Source organism: Triturus cristatus, chromosome 1_1, assembly GCF_964204655.1.
Source record: "Triturus cristatus chromosome 1_1, aTriCri1.1, whole genome shotgun sequence".
In the NCBI taxonomy this organism is placed as follows: Eukaryota; Metazoa; Chordata; class Amphibia; order Caudata; family Salamandridae; genus Triturus; species Triturus cristatus.
Window position 1 is genome coordinate 45,546,829 of NC_140579.1, and position 21,902 is coordinate 45,568,730.

The 21,902-nt window shown below is 47.3% G+C and overlaps 1 protein-coding gene across 3 annotated transcripts in view; it reads right to left on the reverse strand.

Moving 5' to 3' along the window:
• LOC146869324 (E3 ubiquitin-protein ligase TRIM39-like) overlaps positions 1 to 21,902 on the reverse strand; it is a 168,382-nt gene that overhangs the window by 135,926 nt on the left and 10,554 nt on the right. For all 3 annotated transcript variants that reach the window (XM_085649386.1, XM_085649473.1, XM_085649557.1), the window contains exon 3: positions 8,031 to 8,261. In XM_085649386.1, coding sequence (XP_085505512.1) covers positions 8,031 to 8,261 — 231 coding nt within the window. The remainder of the gene's footprint in view (positions 1 to 8,030; positions 8,262 to 21,902) is intronic.

A 21,902-nucleotide genomic window follows, 5' to 3' on the forward strand; every position in this document is an offset into this window, starting at 1 on the left:
TGTATATAACAACGGCCAAAACGTTGTACATTGAGAGACTTTGAACAGTCGCACTCTGTTGGGGCTCTCCCAGCAGCTGCGTTTAATTAAACTAACTTGTTCCTGTTTTGCCAAACGCCTCTTGTCTTTTCATTTAAGGTAAATTTATATTCAAGCAACATTATCACCCATAATTTTTGCGCTGGCTATGGAGCCACTTGATAAGTTGCTGACAACCAAGGGCCCAGACAGTCTCCTTATATGCGGACAACATGCTGGTTTACCTACAGGATTACAAACGAGAACTGCCAGCATTGTATGATCTGCTATAACATTTTGGCGATGTGACAGTTCTCTGAGTAAATTGGGGAGAAGTTCTGTATTTTTCCCTTACATACAATGGAGCATGCAGATGTGGGGGGGATGGAGCCCGGACGCTTGCCCTGGTGCCTTGAGACCTTCCGATACCTTGGTGTCAATGTTTACCACACGACAAAGATTTCTTAGACGGTAATCATGCTAGGCCTTGGACGTCGCTGTGCCAATCCCTGGGGTCTTGGACACGCCTATCCCGGTTGCCTATGGGACGCGCTTCCACAGCCAAGATGACAGTTCTCCCACGGCTCCTATATTTTTTTTCGGTAATACAGATGATACCAACCTCTTTGGAGATTTACGTGGTGTGATTTCTGACCAGATATGGGGCGGCGCTCGGAAAGTGGTGTCCATTTAGACATTTCAGCGGCCACTGTTGGGAGGTCTGGGGGCACCTGACCTCAAGGTATAATTTGCGGCCGCACAGATATAGTGGCCCATGCCTTAAATGCCACATATTGGAGGAGAGCAGAGCAATTCGGGAGGTGCTGGGTGATGTAGGAGTGTTGTACTGGCTGCTGACACCTGGGGGCCCCGCCAGGGAACTGGGCAGGCTGGGGCGTGTCGCTAAACTCTGCTGGTATTGATATATCCAGCCCGACACAGGCGGATGCCCTACGCCCCGCAGTTACTGCGGTGAAGCACTCCAGGGATTTGAGCCCTGCTGGTGGCACATGATTTGACACCGTGGCCAGAAGTGGGAGTGTCCCACATAGGTGACTAACATAACGATGCACCTGTGCTCCTTTCAAGATCTGCAAGACACATACAGACTGGGGGCTGATCCCTCTCTGGCTTATAATGCGCTTATTTTGTAAGTCAGGAACACCTGGGCAGTGGGACAAGAGGAACCGCCATCAAACTATAGGATACAGGGTATCCTAACACATGGATTGGGCAGAAGGGCAGTCACGGTGCTCTACACATCTCTGCAGGCTGCTGACGCGGACCATGCAGCACACAGTAAGCCTCGATGGGAGGAGTGTTTTGGGGGGCATTGTCAGTTAAACAGTGGGGGATGACACTGGAACACTTGAAGAGCGTTTCATGTAAAGCCCGCCTGAGGTTTACGCAGTCTCATTATTTACATCAAACCTACTTTACACCGCAGCGGCTCCACAAGATGTTCCCAGGTGTGGCCCCGCTGTGCCCGCGATGTTGACACCCGGAAGCGACTTTTTCACACAAACACCGACGATCAAGGGGCAGTTCATGCGAAGCCCACTGGGTTATTGGAAAGCATCAGCCCAGTTGACGTCGCAACTTCAAAACAGAAGGAGCAACTGAACGTGGTCAGAAATCCACTGGAGGAAAATGTCTCTCTGATCCCAGCCATAAGTTACTCGTCCACTTCAATTGAAGGAGTTAGAAGAGTAATTAAGAAAGGCAGAAACAACGGCGCACCTGGCCCCAACGGAATCCCCCAAGCAATTTTTAAATATGATATTCCGTTTTGGGGCAAACACCTTCTCAACTTATACCAAGAAATAGAGAAACTAAACATCATACCGGTAAACTGGCAAGGTTCGATTTTGACACCTTTATTTAAAGGAGGAGACAGAGCAAACCCAGCGCACTACAGATTGATAGCCCTGCTGGATGTAGAGGCCAAATATTATGCCTCCCTGGTACTTGAAGAGCTTAAGGCATGGTCTGATGACCATAACCTAATTCCGGGAAACCAGACGGGCTTCAGACAAGGCCTTGGTACGATGACAAACATTTTAGGTCTCTCGCTAATTACAAACAAGTGTAAGCAGAAGAAACTGCATCTTTACCTCTGCTTCATAGACCTAAAAGCTGCCTTCAACAGCGTTGATCGCCATCTTCTGTGGAAAAAGCTGCGAGCCTGGGGTATCCCCGAGAGGCTTCTAAAAGGCATCTTGTTATTTTATTCAAACACCTGGCTAAGAATTAAGATAGGTGATGGGTCCAGACTCTCAAGGAAGCTGACAACCACCAGAGGCTTGAAACAAGGGTGTGTTCTGGCCCCTCACCTTTTTAATTTATTTTTATCTGACCTCTCTCCAAGGCTAGATTGTACTAATTCCCACCCACCAAAGCTTGGCGAACTGAGACTTTCGCATCTTTCCTACGCGGATGATGTGGTACTAATGAGCCAAACTAAGATCGGCCTGCAAAGATGCCTGAATGAAATGTCAATCTACATTTCAGAAAACAAACTTGAAATAAATACAACTAAGACAAAAACTATGGTGATTGGGAAAAAACAGTTAAGAAAACAGACAATCTGGCTCAACGGAGTCCAACTCGAGGAGGTAAAAAAATACAAATACTTAGGCTTTTATATCGACAACTCAAGAAATCTTATGGAGCACAAAAAATATATGTCTCAGAGAACAAGCGCACTAATATTTGCGTTCAGCCTATTAGCCAAAAAGCTGAAGGGCCCTTCTTATAAACCCTTGCTCACCGTAATGAAGGCAAAAATCCTGCCAACTCTAACATATGCCAGTGCGGCGTTCCATGGCGAGGATGGAGAGCTCCTAAACCAACTAATAGCTTCCATTTACAAAAAAGTATTCCAGATTCCAAGGTCAGCTTCCCCAGCTCAGGTCCGGCTGGAATTCGGTCCCATAAATGAAGTCGTTGGCAGAAGGTATGAGACGGTGAAAACCTGGTACCGCTTTAAGCTAAATGCTGTAAAATCAAAAATCAACAAGGCCATCTGGACTGAACTTAATCAAGATACATCTTCTCCTTTTAATCAATACCTTTGTAAATCCCTTTCGGTCACATGTACGACGGAAATATGGAACAAAAACTTACCATACCAATCGTTCAAACAAGTCGTAAATAAAGCTTCAAAAACTCATTCATTGCTATTGGACAAAAATATTCTAAGATCAAGGTCGCATGCTTGGATGGTGATAAACCACTATAAGTCCCTCGCACCGGCAACTTGAAACTTACTCAATTAACATAAAAAAACAACTTATGGCACTGTGTTTCGGAACATTACCATCTCAGGCTGAGCAGCCAGCTTGGCGGCACACAGGCCCTATATCGTGCCGGCTGTGCAATCATTATAAAGAAGACTTTATTCATATAATCTGCACATGTAAAAAATTGCGGGTTGAACGTGTAATCTTTCTAAAGACACGTTTCAATGAAAGAAGAATTAGATCCTGTAGAGCCGCAATAATGGCATGCCTAAGCCCCTCAGACCCTCCATTGCATAGTAGACTGATCAAATTTCTTAAAGCCTTCAAAAAGCATTGCTAAAAAGGGTCAGAAGTTGGACAAATGATGTTTAATTTTCTGCTTGAATTTTTAAAAAACAAAACGATTTTATACTAAATTGCTGTTTTTAACTCTTCACTGTAATTTTGTGCTTTTGCTACCTGTTTTAGATTATTATGGTTTTAATTAACTAAATAATAAACATTACTTACTTACTTACTTACTTTTTCACACATGGTGAGGGATTGTCCGACACTAGCACAGGTATCGGTGCAGGTGATGGGACATATTTTGGCAGTCATTGATGCGCACTTACCTCCCGAGCCTCTGCTCACAAGAGTTTGCTAAATGGACGGAACACACCAAACACTGAATGAAACTGGTAGACCTGGCCACGGCTCTACTTAAGTGCCTGATAGCAAAGTCCTGGAAGGCAGCGCAGCCCCCTCGGTGGAATGTTGGCTCAAGTGGTACATAAATCGGCAGTAGCCAAGGCTGATGCCATATCTCCGCCAAGCTCTGGGATACTCAAGTGCTTAAACTCCTTGACAAATTAGACACCCCTGCGTGATGGTTGAGATGGCTCGGCGTCGATGCTCGCCTCGACTGTGAACTTCGTTGGGGGACCCAGGAGACCCGGTCTGTCTCCACGGCCCGTTGGGTGCTTTCTTGGGCCAGATGTTCTGCGTGCACTGCGCTTACGCACAGATGCTCCTGCTATGCACCCTGCTCTTACAGTGATCATGTTATTGTGCTTCAGTTTCCGCCTCAAAGACCTAATCTGTTTTTTCCAGTTTTTGTTATTATAACGATAACTTTCTATTTTTGGCATCAGCCTGATGGAGCTTTAACAACTTTGTTACTTCCATTTGCTATAATATTGGAACAACACGTTTCCATGTACACTAATTTCACTTCTATATTGCTTGCTGATATAGGGTCATACTACTGTTTCCAATGGGAACTGAAGTGCTGATATACGTATTGATATATATCTGTGATCTGCTGTTCTGATATACAAAATGCCAAAAAAGAAATATTTAAAAATAAATCAGTACCATTTCTAAATGCCTCATTATATAGCTCACTGTTAACCCTAACATGAGGTTGGCGCAGGTAAAAATATGTGGTGTCCTTCATTAGGACTAAAGTAGGTGCTTAAGAACAGAAAGAAGTGTTTTCACACTTCTGAGAAAGTTGGTTTATTTCCAATTCTCACAGATTTTACTTCTCATCCTGCTGCACATTTTCATCCTGCTTTTTTTACATTTTGCTCATCTGTCTCCATTTCTTAATTACTGTCACTGGGATTCGTTGGTGTGCTGCACCCCCCCAATAGAAACAAGCATTTGCAATGCAATAGGTCTCGCATTTGCTAGAGTTTGAGCTATTGGCATTATAAATGACAATGCCTTTTATTAATGTGTTTTGAAAACCTGCAAGCGTAGCGTAAGCACACACTTTGTACTTCTAGTCATTGTTTATGAGAAGCAAGGCTGGCAGCAACTGCGCCTCTTTTACTGCCAGCCTTGTTTCTCGTAAGCAAGGACTATAAGCCCAAAGTGCGCGTTAACACACCGCTTGCAGGTTTTCAAAACAAATAAAAGGCATTGTCATTTACAATGCTAATAGCTCAAACTCTTGTAAATGCGAGACCTATTGCATTGCAAATGCTTGTTTAACTTTGTAGCCCAGCAATGCTCACCCCTTGTGGCCTGGCTTACGATGACATTGCGGCTGTGCAACCAGCAGCATAGAGCTATCCAAAACAAATTGCACTGTTCAAAAGAATGCTGCAGTGCCCAAGGGCACGTGTTGGTCCCAGGAGCTTTGATATGCGTCACTAATGCATTTTAGTGTGGTGATGCGGCCACCAACACTAAAATCCATTTGTCTAACCCGTGATGCCTGATACTTGGCAGGGCTGGCTAATGTTACTCTTCCCTCCTCGCCTCGCCTCGCCCGACGTTCCACGCTGATACAAGCCCAGAGTATTAACTGTCTATCTCGATATGAAGCCTCCCTCCTAACACTGCAGACTTTAGGTCTATCATTCAATATAGCTGACTATGCAAAGTATGTGAAAAATGCAAAGCTGTACTTGCCACATAAAGCCCTCGAACAAGTGGAAATGCCCGCAATGATCATCTTGATCATCTGTTCCCTGTGACATTTGGGTCTACCTTGAAACTATTTGGCAACCTCCTCGGCTTGCACTTTCGTTCAGCTACGCATCAGTTAATCTTTTTTTTTTTTTTATGCGTTTTTATATAGCGCGGACTTTACTCGAAGGTGTCAGAGCGCTTCACAATAGGAACAGTACTGATACATGAGGAGAAAATTACAAGTGAGCATGTTACAAAAGCAAACGTTACGTTACATGAGGCAATAGTGGCATTTGTGCAAGTATCAGGAGCAAACAAAATACAAGAGGTAGCAAACGATACGTTACAAAAGGAAAAAGTGACACGAGTGCATGTTACAAAAGCGTACAAAGTACAAGTAGAGGTATAATACTGCAATAAATGTGCCTTATGTAATGCTAGAATACTACTGTAATGCGCTCTAACACCTCTGGGTACAGTCCGCGATATATAAAGCTGCATAAGATAAAAAATGAAAGTGTTTGTTTACGTAGGCAAACAAGCCAGTGCTGTATTGTACTATACGATTGCCGGCAAAGGTCAACTACTGTGTGATAGTAAGGAAAAAAAACACAACTACTACACCCACGCACCCGGAAGTGGCTTAGTCACACTAACATTTCCGGTTCAGATTTTTTACTTTGGATAAAGTAGCCAAGTAAAGTCCTGAATGAACTTGCCCACGGCATCAACTTAAGTCTCTGCACTTCCGCGGCCAATCAGTTACGGGCACAACCTGCCATGGAAGTTTAAAATAGCAAATATCACGTCCAATGAGGAACCGAGATAGCCGTTGTAGTAGATGGGCCAATCAGGAGAGCGCAAAAGGAAACTGTCAGCCGTCACTTCTCAGCCAAACGGACCAAGGGAATAGGCGGAATGGCGTAAAATGGACCAATGGTGGAGAATGTTGGGCAGGGCCTGTAAAAAAAGCACAACAAACATTGCGTCGCCAGCGTCTAATGGCTGATGTACTGCTGCCATTGGACGCTGGCTTACACTGTTTGTTGTGGGACACAGAGGGTCGAGTGACAGGATCTTCGGCCTATGATGTTGCTGACACGAGGCACACTCAGCCAATGAACGTCAGAAGTGGAAGCCGTGGGCTGGTCGGGTTCTGCGAGAGGGGCCGGTGGGGATCGGAGCTTAAGGGGTATGTGACTGGACACAGAAAAGGGTGAATATCTGGGAGAACGAGAGGATCGTAAAAAGGTAGTTTAGTAGGGAAAGGGAAATATCTGTGACGGGTTCTAGTAAAATCGGGTCCTTAATCAGCGGGTAGACGTGACAGCGATGTCTGAGACAACATGGATTAAGGTTTAAGTAAGACAATAGGGGCGAGTAGAGGTGAGGTATTTGGAAGACTTAGATGACGTTTTGAGGGGCAGCAAGCGAAGGAGTACTGATGGGTAAATTGAGCGCGAGGCTGGTATGTGGTGGGAAAACTCCATTATCTGTGTAGTAGTTACGGGGTGTATAGTACAGCTTTCGGTTGGGATCCGCAAGCAGTGTGGTTAAATGACAAATTATTGTTGCGGGGAAGTCCGGCTAAGGATTAGTTACGGGGCTTTGACAAAGCTCAATAATTTGAGCGAGGAGTGATGGCAGCGATTGAGATTATACCCCCTTCGGAACTCGCTATTCGTTGTGCTTTTACTCATGTGACGTGAACCACACTCAAGTCCCTAGAGCACTGTTACAGTGGGAATAACAAGCGAGACCCAGGCGGCCCGCGCTCACAATGCGCGATGTTTATAACAGATTCATCGATGTGCACGCGGTGACTTTACTGGCGGTGAAGAACAACAAGCCCGGTGGAGCGTGGCACGCGCTTGGCGGGGGTGGGGGAGCGCATTCCAGGCGGGGGAGCGGACCCTTTGACGTGCGATGCCAAACAGATTGCATGGCCGCACGATGCGTGTGATTGTGCGCGTGCGAGCCATGCAATCCGCTTTTTGGGAGCACTTTTAAAACCCCCTTACAATAGTCTCGCTTTGGGATCGCTTACGCGATAGTAAGGCGAGACCTAAAAAGGCATGAATATAAAACAACTCGTCCTCATATTGAGATGGGTTACTGGCATGTATGTGACACTGTAAGACGTTAATGTAAAGTCAACTGTGTGTATGTTTGTATTGGGCTCCCAGCATAAAAGGGACCGTATAGAAATGTCTGTATGAATGCTGTGTGCCTGTCGGAGTGCATGGCGTCACTGGGCATTGACCCTGACAGGAGATCATGTGTGTTCCGCCGACACATGTAACACTGCACACAAAATATAGATAATTCACTTCCTTCTTTTGTTGTATTTACCAAACAGTATCTCACCTTCAGGAGTTCCCACGCCGGCGCCTCACACTTCCTTTCTATCTCCGTTATCAGGGCATTGAGAGAGGTGATTTGATTGGACAGTTTAGTAATATTTGAATTTTCTACCATGGTGATTTTCTTCTCCATCTCCTCCAGTTTTTCATGCAGTGTTTGTTTATTTTCTTTCAGGAGCTGCTGCAGTTTTTCAAACTCAGATTCAATTTTCTGCTTCTCAATTCTTAACCTGTCCTGTGAGGAGCAAAGAAAAGATGGTTAGATATAAAAACACTTTCTACAAGCCGTCCTTAGAGTGGGAGTCCAGAGGGAGGTGGGGAGGTTGATAGTTTCTTCAGAACAATAGCGTGCTTTACTAATTTCTGAACTGCAGCCTCTTACTACCTTCCCTTCTACCGTCTTACGTCCTTCTCACACTCCTGCCCTCCCCTTCCCTCTGACACCTCACAAACTGTAGAGAGGTCAGAATTTGTGAAGCTGCAGTGACGCTCGATCCATGGAGCGAGGGCAAGGAAGAGAACCCACTGCAGGCACAGATGCTCGATCCATGGAGCAAGTGCAAGGAAGAGAACCCACCGCAGGCAGAGACGCTTCATCCATGGAGCGAGTGCAAGGATGCGAACCCACAGCAGGCAGAGACGCTCCAACTATGGAGCCAGTGCGAGGAAGAAAACCCACTACAGGCAGAGACGCTTGATTCATGGAGCGAGTGCAAGGAAGAGAACCCACCGCAGGTAGAGGCGCTCGATCCATGGAGCGAGGGCAAGGAGGAGAACCCACTGCAGGCAGAGACGCTTGATTCATGGAGCGAGTGCAAGGAGGAGAACCCACTGCATGCAGAGACAGTCAAAGACCCATAGACAGGCTGAGTGGAAAGACTGGCTGAAGTCAAGCGTGAGTCAATGTGACTCACACGAGAGGATGTAACAAAAGGGGGGCAGGAAGTTCCAGCACTTGGGATGGAAGACACGACAATTAGGGAGTGCGGGCTACCCCTGTGCTGAAAGGACATTGGCTGTGTTCGCCCAGGAGATGCTGAGGGGGTATCCTACTATCACCCCCATGGAGAGTGATGTGGAGTGACTAATGTAGTAATTTCACACTCACAATTATACCAGGATTATGGGTTTTGCGATATGAAAACAAGAAATCAAGAATTACCAGATAAATCAATGTTACAGCACTAGTTTCTTCAAGTAATTCCCAACAAATTCCTATAGAGGATGGGTGCGGAGGTTGGTTTGACATCTTGTCCTATGCTAGGATAGGAGGCTTTGAGTTATCAGATAAGGTATGTCACACCATAGCTTCGAATAACAGGGTGTGAGCCATCAGGTGAAGTATATCACACCCCAGCCTGGAATAGGAGGGTTTCAGCTGATGAGAGCTGTGAGTCTCTCAAGCGTCGCCATGAAGAGCTGGACTGGGGAATACTGTGGAGTCAGGTATGTCTCCACTCCTGGTGGGGGCCTGTGCTCCTGTATGTGTCACTAGTATACAGGTAGAGGGCGGTGCTCCTGTGCAGTGTCACTAGTATACAGGTAGAGGGTTGTGCTCTTGTGCTGTGTCACTAGTATACATGTAGGAGTTGTGCTCCTGTATGTGTTGCTAGTATACAGGTAGAGGGCGGTGCTCCTGTTAAGTGTCTTTAGTGTACAAGTAGAGGGTTGTGCTCCTATGATGTGCCACTCGTATACAGGCAGAGGGCAGAGCTCCTGTGCAGTGTTGCTAGTGTACAGGTGGAGGGGAGTGTTGTTTTCCACTGCTGTGTCACTAGTATATGATGGAGGGTTGTCCTCTTGTAATGTGTCACTAATATACAGGTAAAGAGTTGTGCTCTTGTGCTGAGTCACTAGTATTCAGGTAGAGGGTTGTGCTCCTGTATGTGTTACTAGTATACAGGTAGAGGGTTGTGCTCCTGTATGTGTCACTAGTATATGGTGAAGGGCTGTGCTCTTGTGCTTTGTCACTAGTATACAAGTAGAGGGTTGTGCTCCTGTATGTGTCACAAGTATACAGGTGGAGTGTTGTGCTCTTGTGCTTTGAACCTAGTGTACAGCTGGAGCATTGTACTCTTGTGATGCATCACTAGTAAACAAGTAGAGGGTTGTGCTACTGTATGTGTCACTAGTATATGGGTGGAGTGTTGTGCTCTTGTGCTGTGTCCCTAGTATATAGGTAGCGGGGTGTACTCCTCTGCTGTGTCACTAGTACACAGGTAGAGGGACGTGCTCCTGTGCTGTGCCACTAATATAAAGATAGAGGGTTGTGCTCCTGTGATGAGTAACTAGTAAACAAGTAGATGGTTGTGCTCCTTTGAAGTACCACTAGTATACATTTAGAGGGTTGTGCTGCTGTGATGTTGTTGCAGGGATTCTGCCCAAAAACAGATCTATGTGTAGGATTATGGGACCTTAGTAGGTAGGGACTGAGTCATCCTACCACCTGAGTACCTATAAGCCCAGGACTGACTAGCTATAGTGTCTCACGTGCTCACCTACTCACTTACAGTGAAACAAGTGATTAGACACCCCAGAACACAGCACTCCCAGATCTCTCAGGAATCGCGGTTACAAGACGCCCCTTCCACTCTCACTCTTGTACTTGTCCACAGTAAGATCTGACAGAGACACGAAACAGTGTACCATACTTATTTTAACTAGCGTGCCCTAACATGCAGTATACATGCCACAACAAGCAGGAAAATGCGTAATACAAATACAGTCAGCATAGCAGCTAGTCCATAAATCATGATGGGATATGTCGTCATACAAAGACAACGGAGAAAAGACTATAGAGCCGAACCTCCCTCCCCTTGCAAAGAAGAAGTATTATTATATATTAGAAGATCTCTAGGCTTTATCAGCAGACCCCATACCTTAGCCTATAGATGGGAAATCTACATGACAGGTGCTGTCTCGCTCTTCTCTCTGGAAAGGCCCCACTTCAAGTGGGTGCCACCTATTTGTGTAGTTCCCTAAGACCAAAGTACGTTGTCCCCAATAACAGCTGCATCGGTTTGTTGTGTCTAGGAGCTAGGTCCTAACCAGCACAGACTAACAAGGGGCATTGTTTATCGACTAAACTCCAGGAACAGGCAGAGAACGAACCCAGCAGACAGTTCTCATGTGAAAGGCACGAAGAAAGTCCTTTGCAAAAAATAAAGCCATGTAGTAACGTGCGTAAAGCCGCATAATGGAGGCAGGGCAAAGGCTAACTTAGTGTTGTCGACAATGTCCCCAACAGCCACGTGACAATGTGACACTATTATACAGGCAGAGGGTTGTGCTCCTCGGCTCTGTCAGTAGTATACAGCTATAGGGCTGTGCTCCTGTATGTGCCACTAGTGTACAGGTAGAGAGGGGGTTGCGCTCCCCTGATGTGTCACTAGTAGATGATAGAGGGTTGGGCTCATGTGATGTGTCACTAGTAGATGATGGAGGGTTGGGCTCATGTGATGTGTCACTAGTATACAGGTCGAGGGTTGTGCGCTTGTGCTGTGTCACTAGTAGATGATGGAGGGTTGTGCTCTTGTGCTGTGTCACTAGTATACAGGTAGAGGGTCGTGCTCTTGTGCTGTGTCACTCATATAGAGGTCGAGGGATGTGCTCCTGTGCTGTGTCACTAGTATACAAGTAGAGGGTTGTGCTCTTGTGCTGTGTCACTCATATACAGGTCGAGGGTTGTGCTCCTGTGCTGTGTCACTAGTATACAAGTAGAGGGTTGTGCTCTTGTGCTGTGTCACTAGTATACAAGTAGAGGGTTGTGCTCTTGTGCTGTGTCACTCATATACAGGTCGAGGGTTGTGCTCTTGTGCTGTGTCACTAGTATACAAGTAGAGGGTTGTGCTCTTGTGCTGTGTCACTCACATACAGGTAGAGGGTTGTGCTCCTGTGCTGTGTCACTAGTATACAAGTAGAGGGTTGTGCTCTTGTGCTGTGTCACTCATATACAGGTCGAGGGTTGTGCTCTTGTGCTGTGTCACTAGTATACAAGTAGAGGGTTGTGCTCTTGTGCTGTGTCACTCATATACAGGTAGAGGGTTGTGCGCTTGTGCTCTGTCACTAGTATACAGGTTATGTTATACTGTTTTTTAGAGCGCACAGCTGCTCCAGCGAAGGGGCGTCCCAGCTCTAAAAGCAGCAGATCAGGAGACAACTGAAGAGAGACAACCGGGCCTAAAGCAGAAGGAAGAGGTGTGTCTTGATAGCCTTAGAAATACCAGGTAGTTATTCATGCTACGAATATGTAATGGTAAAGCATTCCAAAGTTTGGATGCCAATGTGCAAAAGGAGCGCCCACCAGCACGCACCCTCCTCACCCTATGAACAACCTCAAGATGCTGATCCATCGATCGGAGTTGGCAAGTGGTGTGTAAGGTGAGAGCAGATTAGTCAGAATGCCAGGGGAGGAGGACTTCAGAATTTTAAAAGCAATATATAGGGACTTGAACTCTACACGTCTGGCCGCCGGCAACCAATGCAGTCTGCGAATAGCACTGAAAGTAGGACACGTTCTAGCAAGGCCAAGAAGAGTTCGAGCCACCGCATTCGGGACCCTCTGCAGTCTCAGAATCTCTGCCTTATTGGTCCCCGAATAGAGTGAACTAGCATAATCCAATCTGGATAGAATGGACACCTACATGATGACCTGCCTGATAGAGGGATCAAAAAACCCTAACAGAGGGCTGTGCTCTTGTGATGTGTCACTAGTATACAGGTGGAGGGTTGCACTCCTGTAATGTATCACTAGTATACAGAGAAGGGATTTTGCTCTTGTGCTGTGTAACTTGTATACAGGTAGAGGGCTGTGCTCCTGTGGTGAGTAACTATAATACAGTTAGGGGGCTGCGCTCCTGTGGTGAGTAACTATAATACAGTTAGGGGGCTGTGCTCCTGTGATGTGTCACTACTATACCGGTAGAGAGTGGTGCTCCTGTAATGTATCACTAGTATACAGAGAGGGGATTTTGCTCTTGTGCTGTGTCACTCGTATACAGGTAGAGGGCTGTGCTCCTGTGGTGAGTAACTATAATACAGTTAGGGGGCTGCGCTCCTGTGGTGAGTAACTATAATACAGTTAGGGGGCTGCGCTCCTGTTATATGTCATTAGTATACAGGTAGAGAGTGGTGCTCCTGTAATGTATCACTAGTATACAGAGAGGGGATTTTGCTCTTGTGCTGTGTCATTCGTATACAGGTAGAGGGCTGTTCTCCTGTGGTGAGTAACTATAATACAGTTAGGTGGCTGCGCTCCTGTGGTGAGTAACTATAATACAGTTAGGGGGCTGCGCTCCTGTGGTGAGTAACTATAATACAGTTAGGGGGCTGCGCTCCTGTGATGTGTCACTAGTATACAGGTAGAGAGTGGTGCTCCTGTAATGTATCACTAGTATACAGAGAGGGGATTTTGCTCTTGTGCTGTGTCACTCGTATACAGGTAGAGGGATGTGCTCCTGTGGTGAGTAACTATAATACAGTCAGGGGGCTGCGCTCCTGTGATGTGTCACTAGTATACCGGTAGAAGGTTGTGATGTGTCATTAGTATGCAGGTAGAGTCGGTCTTTTTTGCTGTGTCACTAGTACACAGGTCGAGGGTGGTGCCACTAGTATACAGGTAGAGGGTGGTGCTCCTGTGATGTGTCACTAGAGTGCAGGTAGAGGGCTGTGCTCTTGTGATTTGTCACTAGTATATAGGTAGAGTGCTGTGCTCCTGTGATTTGTCACTAGTATACATCTAGAGGGTTGTGCTCTTATTCTGTGTCAGTAGTATACATGTGGAGGGTTGCGCCCTGTAATGTATCACTAGTATACAGGGAGAGGATTTTGCTTTTGTGCTGTGTCACTCGTTTACAGGTAGAGGGCTGTGTTCCTGTGATGAGTAACTAGAATACAGTTAGGGGGCTGAGCTCCTGTGATATGCCATTAGTATGCAGGTAGAGGGTCAGTCTCTTGTGCTGTGTCACTAGTATACAGGTCAAGGGCTGTGCTGCTGTGATGAGTAATTAGAATACAGTTACCGGGCTGCGCTCCTGTGATGTGTCACTAGTATACAGGTAGGGAGCTGTGCTCCTGTGATGTGTCACCAGTAAGGAGGTAGAGGGTTGTGCGTCTCTGATGTGTCACTAGTGTAGAGGGGGATGGTTGTGCTCTTGTGTCGGATCACTAGCATGAAGTTAGGGGGTAGCATTCCTGTGTGATCATGGATGGTGTCTGCATAACAGTCTCCCAGAGGTGAAGGGACATCACCTGAAGTCTGCCCTACTTGCTGGAAGAACTGAAGGTCTTGCGAGCACCTAGCAGTATGCCTGGTGAGAAACGGAAGGAGAGTTCCAGGCACTGCAGAAGCAGAGTCTGTCTGGGAGAGAAGTCAGCATAATCCCAGGATGAGAAACACCCAGAGAAAGCTGACAGCCAGTAGGAGAGTAGCCAGATATGATCAGAGTTGCGTGGGGTCTCCTGGCTCTCAGACCAGTTCTCAATCTGATCTGTGCCAAACTTTTCAAATGAGAATATAGCCTCATATCCCACCATGGCAGGATTTACCGGCCATTAAAGGCCCATTCCAGCATTAAATTCCAAAGACCAGGGCCTTTAACAGGGGAGTGGGCCTTTAAAGGCCTGTATAGCCTGCACCGGACAGCTATAAAGCTATTATACCATTCAGCCCCTAGGAGGCACAATGTTCTAATTAGTCAAACTCAGGCCTCACGGAGCCCGAGGGGATTAGGAAAGCCCCCTGGGCTCCGTGAGGCCTTTATTCACAGCAACAGCTGTGAAATGAAAATAAAATTGGAATGTTGATGCTGCGGACTTCTACCAGCCATTAGTAGCCCGAAGAAACTCCATTGTCTTCAATGAAGCGCTTAACATTCCAATGCTCTAATCAACATTCTGTTGTCTGGTGCCCTGATATGTGCCTGCGCTGTCAGAACTGCCCCAATTAAAATAATTATCAACGTTGATACAAAAGCACTGGCCTGGTCTAGAAATCCACAAATGTCAATAGCAGTCATTCACTGAAGTCCTGGTTGCAACTGCTGAGGGAGGTCGCATCCGTCAAAGACAAACGTCACTGCGAAGGCCTGTGTAGTGTCCTTTAGTAAATAATTAGAATGCGAAATATGCGTGGTATAAAGAAGTTTATTCCAACCCCAGCCCAGGTCTCATCTCGGTAACATTCTTAACCTTATTACCATGACAGTTCTAGAGCATAGAACAGAAGTACAGCATGATTCTCTATTTAACCCTCAGCTCGACTTAGCCGATCTAAAACAGGACCGCGCTGCATTACTGTGGGGTTCCCTGCCACTGGAATGGTTAAGCCAAGAACAGGGCCTTTGTGGCCCCGGGGGACATGCTGCCTTTGTTGCAGCAAACCCCTAGACTCTAGTGACTGAACTTATTCACAGAGTCTGAGGTAAGTACGGTTTACTAGTTTTCATTCCCTGGAAGTGCCATCAGTAAATGGGGAATGTTAGAACTCGGGGTCTCTAGTTGGCAATGGCATACACCTTTGTCCAAATAGGGACCCGTGCGTCTAAGTCAGGGAAAGGGGATTACACTACTGGATAACCCCTTCTCACCCCCTTGGTAGCTTGGCACGAGCAGGCAGGCTTATCTCAGAGGCAGTGTGTTAAGCATTTGTGAACGCATACAGTAGTACAGTGAAAACACTACAGACGGACACCACACCGGGTTGTATGAAAATAAGTATTCTTTATATAGACTTATCACAAGACCACAAATGGCAAAAATCCACAATACTGTAATCACAATTAATAATTCACGACGGTAGAAGCAATTCAAAAATAGGTTCTTCACTTAAACCAGTCATTAGCAACAGATAACTCCAATGGGAGTTATTGTGACGTCGAGGTCAAAGTGTTCCCGAAGTACGGCGCCGACCACAAGGTGCGCAGCGTCGGGCCCAGAGTCAAAACAGAACCCCACAGAACAGTACCTTGGAAAGCGAAAACAGACAGCTCACCGTGTGGGCGAGATGCGATGTCGTTGGCGCATTTGCAGCGTCGGGTCCTTGCTTCGGGGGAGATGATGCCTCGGTGTCCTGGATGCTTGCGCAGGCAGGGAAGGCGTTGGTTCCTGACCGGAGAGGAGGTGATGTTACGATGGTGCCGACACTACGGTTCCTTACGATATCACAATGTTGATGAGTTCTTGGCCACCTTGGTCGAGGATCGGCTCCGAGATGCTGTTGGTTTCGTAGTCGATAAGGGTACAAGTCGGAGCAGCGCTCACGGCTTCGATGCAGATCGCGGCGACGTTCACTGGCGTTCGTGTTGCAAATTCCTTCTGTAGCAACTGAAAGAGCAAGTTCCAGAAGCAAGCAAACAGGAGGGGCGAAGTATTTTGTATCCCTGAGACTTCGGACAGGAGGCAAGCTTGATTCATGCCCTTGGCGAAATATTCTGCAAGATGATGAAAGTTCTATAAAAGTTCCTTCTCCTTTCCTCGGCAATGAAGACACCACTGCAGGCCAACCTAACAACAGCACACGGGCAGAGGGACAGTACAACTTCTGCAGCTTCCTTCGGTTCTTCTCCTCGGCAAAGATTTGTCTTGTGTTCCCAGAAGTGATCTAACTTCTTGGGGTCTGGGTCCCCATATTTATACTAGCAAATCCTTTGTCCTCAGAAGGCAGAGGGTCCTGTACCTACTCCAAACCAGTTCTGGGTGCATTCTGCCAGTGCACAACTTCTTCCTTTGTCAGAGTAGGCCAGGGTCATCAGACGCACCACAGGAGGTGGAGCCAGCATTGTGTAAGGCAGGCAAAGTCCTATTCAGGTCCAGGTGCTACTCCTCCTACCACTCCTCAGGTAGATCGGCCTATTCAGCCGTGCCATTCTGAGTTCAGGCATACTAAACTTGAACTCTACCTCGTCCCCTGGGTCAGTTAGGATTATAAGATTTTATAATCAAACCGCCCGTTCTGGCCTTTGGGGACAGGTAGCCTTGCAATAGTGAAAAACAAAATAGGTTGTAATTCACTATCAGGACATGCCACACATACCAGGGCATGTCCTACCTTTTACATACAAAGCACCCTGCCCGTAGGCCTACTTTAGGGGTGACTGATATGTAGAAAAGGGAAGGTTGAAGGACTGGCGAGTGGGTGCACTCGCCGAGTAGACACAGCAGTCCCAGACTGCGTACGGGCTCTGCAATGCAAGGCCTGAGTTACACTTTACGGGCTGCTTCAGTGGGTGGCAAAATCGGTGCAGCAAGACCACTGTAGGAGAGTAGGATCTGCTTCACATGGGTACCCCCACTTTTTGCTGGTGTTTCACTGTTTTTCGACCTTAGTCTGGCTGTGACCCTGCTAATCAGGACCCCAGACTAGCTGCTTCCTCTCTAAAATGGTTTGCATGTATATTAGGTATAATTGGATTCTGGAGTGCCTTATACGCCCCTAGTATATGGTATACTATGTACCTAGGGCATAGGTACCTCAGAGGCCTACCAGGGGCTGAAGCATGTATTATGCCACCCCTGGGAAGCACTCCAAAATGGCACCACAGGTCTGCTAAAGCAGCCTGGGTAAGGGTGTGCTTGCACCCCTTACAGTGGTATAGGCTACCTATATCAGTACCACTGCACACACATATAAAACATATAAGTTACTCCTATGGCAGGCCTTGACAATCCTGAAGGCAGAGTGCTTGGTTTTTATGTGAGAGGGTGCCCCTGCATGAGCAGAGCCCCTCTGCAGCGTTCGGAGTACCTCCTCTGATGCTGTTTGTGGTGCAGCCTGACCATATACTCTTAAGTGCATTATAACCTCACGGTAAATGCTAACTTTGGGATGGCAGCACGGAAACATGTCGTGTTTGTGTCAAATGCTTTGGAATACTACCCCCCCCGCCATTTCTGGCAGCGGGGGTAGCATTCCACCCTTTTAGAGGGAGAGACATGTTCACAATGGTCTAACCCGGTAGGACTTTCTACAGCCCTCGCATCACAAAATGGATGCCTCTGCCACAGACACGGGTCTGGCCTCCTGCTGCTGACCGAAACTCTGGCAGGGGAGGCCTGGACAATAGGTTTCCTGTCCCAGGGAGGTGTAACCACCTCCCCAGACAGGCAGATGTGTATTGTGGCTGGGCGGGAGCACTCTCTGGTGCTTTGAAGTCCTGCACTGGGGGCACACTTGGTGTCCCTGTGCATAGTCCAGTTCAAACCGGTTGCAGGGGCTACCTGCCCCTGCTCTGGCGCGAAACTGAACAAAGGAAATGGGTGTAACCACCACTCATTCCAAACCCTCCCATAGGTGGGTCCCTAGAGTATGTCCAACCCCCAATCTTTGTGTAAGTATGGGAACCCAGTCCTTGCGACTTTAGATTACCCTGGATGAAACTCTGCAACATATATCCTGGACCTTCGACGTTCTATCCTGACTAGAAGACTGAAGAAATCTCCCTTGGGGTCAAGGAGTGACTCCCCTGCTTGGCAGGCACCAAAGAAGCAACTGTCTGGTCTGCAATTCTAAAGCTCCCATTGGACGCCGAAGTCTCTGCATCACCAGAGGTGGATTTCCTGACTTCCCAAGGCTACCCTGAGTCCACAGCAAAGCTGAGGCCCGTGGCTATCGTGGGTGACGAGGAACCGTGACCCCTGGGCACCGCGTACTAATGCTGGTACATCGACTTCCTGTTTATCCTTGAAGTTCTACTTTGGGCTCCGAGTAGCCCCAGCCTTGAGCACTGACTGCACCGAAGATCTCCGGCCTCCACTCCACGAGTGACCTGTGGGCTGGGTTCCAGTGCGACCGCTCGAGGCTCCTTCGCGATCGCTAGCCCGCTGGCTAGTGGGTCCCCACGAAGGCAACTCCTCTTCTGCTTGGGCTTTACTGGTTGCTCCAGATGTGCCCCGACTTACCCTCGCTGGGTGAGTCCCTCAGACCTTGCTGGTCTGCACCGACGTCCTTCTTCTCTTTCCACAAGACTTGCTGTTGCCAAGGCTTGTTGGGTCCATTCTGGTCGCCGACACCGCAGCACTCGACAGACTTCGTGGGACAGCTCGAATCCAGCTCCTGGTCATCATCAGCACCTCCTGGACCTCATGGATGAAGAGTCAAGACACCCTTCAACTCACCTGAAGCACCCGACATCTGTGGCCATTGGTCCATCCTGCCCTCGGCCACTGGCAAGTGACTCAGACTCTGTCCCCTCTGCTTTCAGGTCCCTTCCATCCTAGATCCAGGCTTGGATCTCTTCGGACACTTCTCCTCTTCACGGCAGCAGCACTTCTTCGCCAGTTGCCATTGAAATCGACGACGCGACCCGACACCAAAAGACACCTATGCACCCGACTTCCCTGGGTGAGGTAACACGAGTACTTTGGTGCTCCCGTGGGTGCTAGCCCTAGAACTTCTTAGGTCCAAAAGGGTTTGGTCCTAACTCGATGCTAAGTGTCCCTAATCTTTAAATTTCCAACCACGACATTGCCCATAGATGCTAACGGGAACCCGCGGTTGTGTTTACACACTGCACACGGCCCCCGTGGGTCCCCTGCGTCACTACCTTGGGTGGTTCCTTGGGGTCCCAGCGAATCTACAGGCTCTAGGCCTTGTGTCTAGTTCAGTCATGGTTCTTATACCACTTTATTGGTATATGGTTTGGTACGCCCCTAAGGCCCAAACGTGTATTTGTGCAATTACTGTTGATTGCTAACTTGTAAATTAAGAACTTCGAACTCCAGCCTCATAAAGAGACTAGAGGGGTGTGTTTTATCTTAAATACATATATTTTAAATATATACCTGGTGTGGTTGTCTTTTCATTTGATCATTCAAGAGATTATAGACTGGTAAAACAAGCTGCTTTACATTCCTTCAAGACTTAGCCTGAAGGCTGCTCTCCATAGCTACCACTAGGATAGCCTTCAAAAAAGGTTGTCTTTAACCTATTCACCATAAGGGGTTGTTTGGACTGATACAAGGTGCCCACTAGAACTAGTGGACAGCATATATCAGGCCAACTTCTCACACCCCCCAGCAGCATTTGATTTACAAGCCGTGGGCACACGCGGTGCACGATACGAGGGTCTGCCAGTAAACCAAATAAGTCAATCATGGAGTCACTAATCAATACATCAATTTAACATAGCAAGAACTCACACTGTGGCACTGAATAGCAGTGGCACAGTGCCAAAAGCATCTAAACCAGCAAAATATATCAAAAACAGAGTAGGCAATCGGTACAAAATGGAAGGGAGAAGTGGCACCAGGTCTAACAGGGAATAACACTGAGCCCGTTGCACTAGAGGCGAGAAGACAGGGAGTGGCTTGACAACTACTAGAGCCCCACCTCAAGGGTTTTGTGATGTTGCTTTTGAATCTTGTTTACCTTTGTTTCAGTAGAGTTAGAATTAAAAACCTTCTTTTTATATAAAAACAAGTATTTGACAGGACATTGATTTATTGTTCGCACTGCTCACACAATGAATTATGAGTCATGTTCACTGATCTGCATCTGAGCTTCCCCCATAGGAGCCTTGACTGCTTAAGCTACACTATGGGCCCCGGGACATCAGGAGTAAAAGGCCTCAGACACCTTGGTTGGGCCCAGTAACTGTGTGGCTCTCAGAACGGTGTTCTAACACATGCATACTCAAACGTACAGAGGCACGCACTCATACATATGCACAAATGCACGATCACACTTGCACACAGATGCATAGATGCATGCACATACTCACAGATGGATACCTCCGCTGTGTGCATACATAACCTCACAGAGGCACACACTCATACAGAAGCACACATTAGTGTGCACTCTCAGAGGCACACACTCATACAGAAGCACACATTAGTGTGCACTCTCACAGATTCATAGATGCATGCACATACTCACAGATGGATATCTCCGCTCCGTGCATACATAACCTGACAGAGGCACACATTCACACAGATGCGCACATTAGTGTGCGCACTCACAGACGCATAGATGCATGCTCATACTCACGGTTAGATATGTCCGCTCCGTGCATACATAACCTCACAGAGGCACACACTCATACAGAAGCACACATTAGTGTGCACTCTCACAGATTCATAGATGCATGCACATACTCACAGATGGATATCTCCGCTCCGTGCATACATAACCTGACAGAGGCACACATTCACACAGATGCGCACATTAGTGTGCGCACTCACAGAGGCATAGATGCATGCTCATACTCACAGATGGATACCTCCGCTGTGTGCATACATAACCTCACAGAGGCACACACTCATACAGAAGCACACATTAGTGTGCACTCTCACAGATTCATAGATGCATGCTCATACTCACAGGTAGATATCTCCGCTCCGTGCATACATAACCTCACAGAGGCACACATTCATACAGATGCACACATTAGTGTGCGCTCTCACAGATGCATAGATGCATGTACATACTCACAGATGGATATCTCCGCTCCGTGCATACATAACCTCACAGAGGCACACAGATGTGCACATTAGTGTGCGCACTCACAGACGCATAGATGCATGCTCATACTCACGGTTAGATATCTCCGCTCCGTGCATACATAACCTCACAGAGGCACACAGATGTGCACATTAGTGTGCGCACTCACAGACGCATAGATGCATGCTCATATTCACGGTTAGATATCTCCGCTCCGTGCATACATAACCTCACAGAGGCACACAATCACACAGATGCGCACATTAGTGTGCGCACTCACAGAGGCATAGATGCATGCTCATACTCACAGATAGATATCTCCGCTCCGTGCATACATAACCTCACAGAGGCACACATTCACACAGATGCGCACATTAGTGTGCGCACTCACAGACGCATAGATGCATGCTCATACTCACGGTTAGATATGTCCGCTCCGTG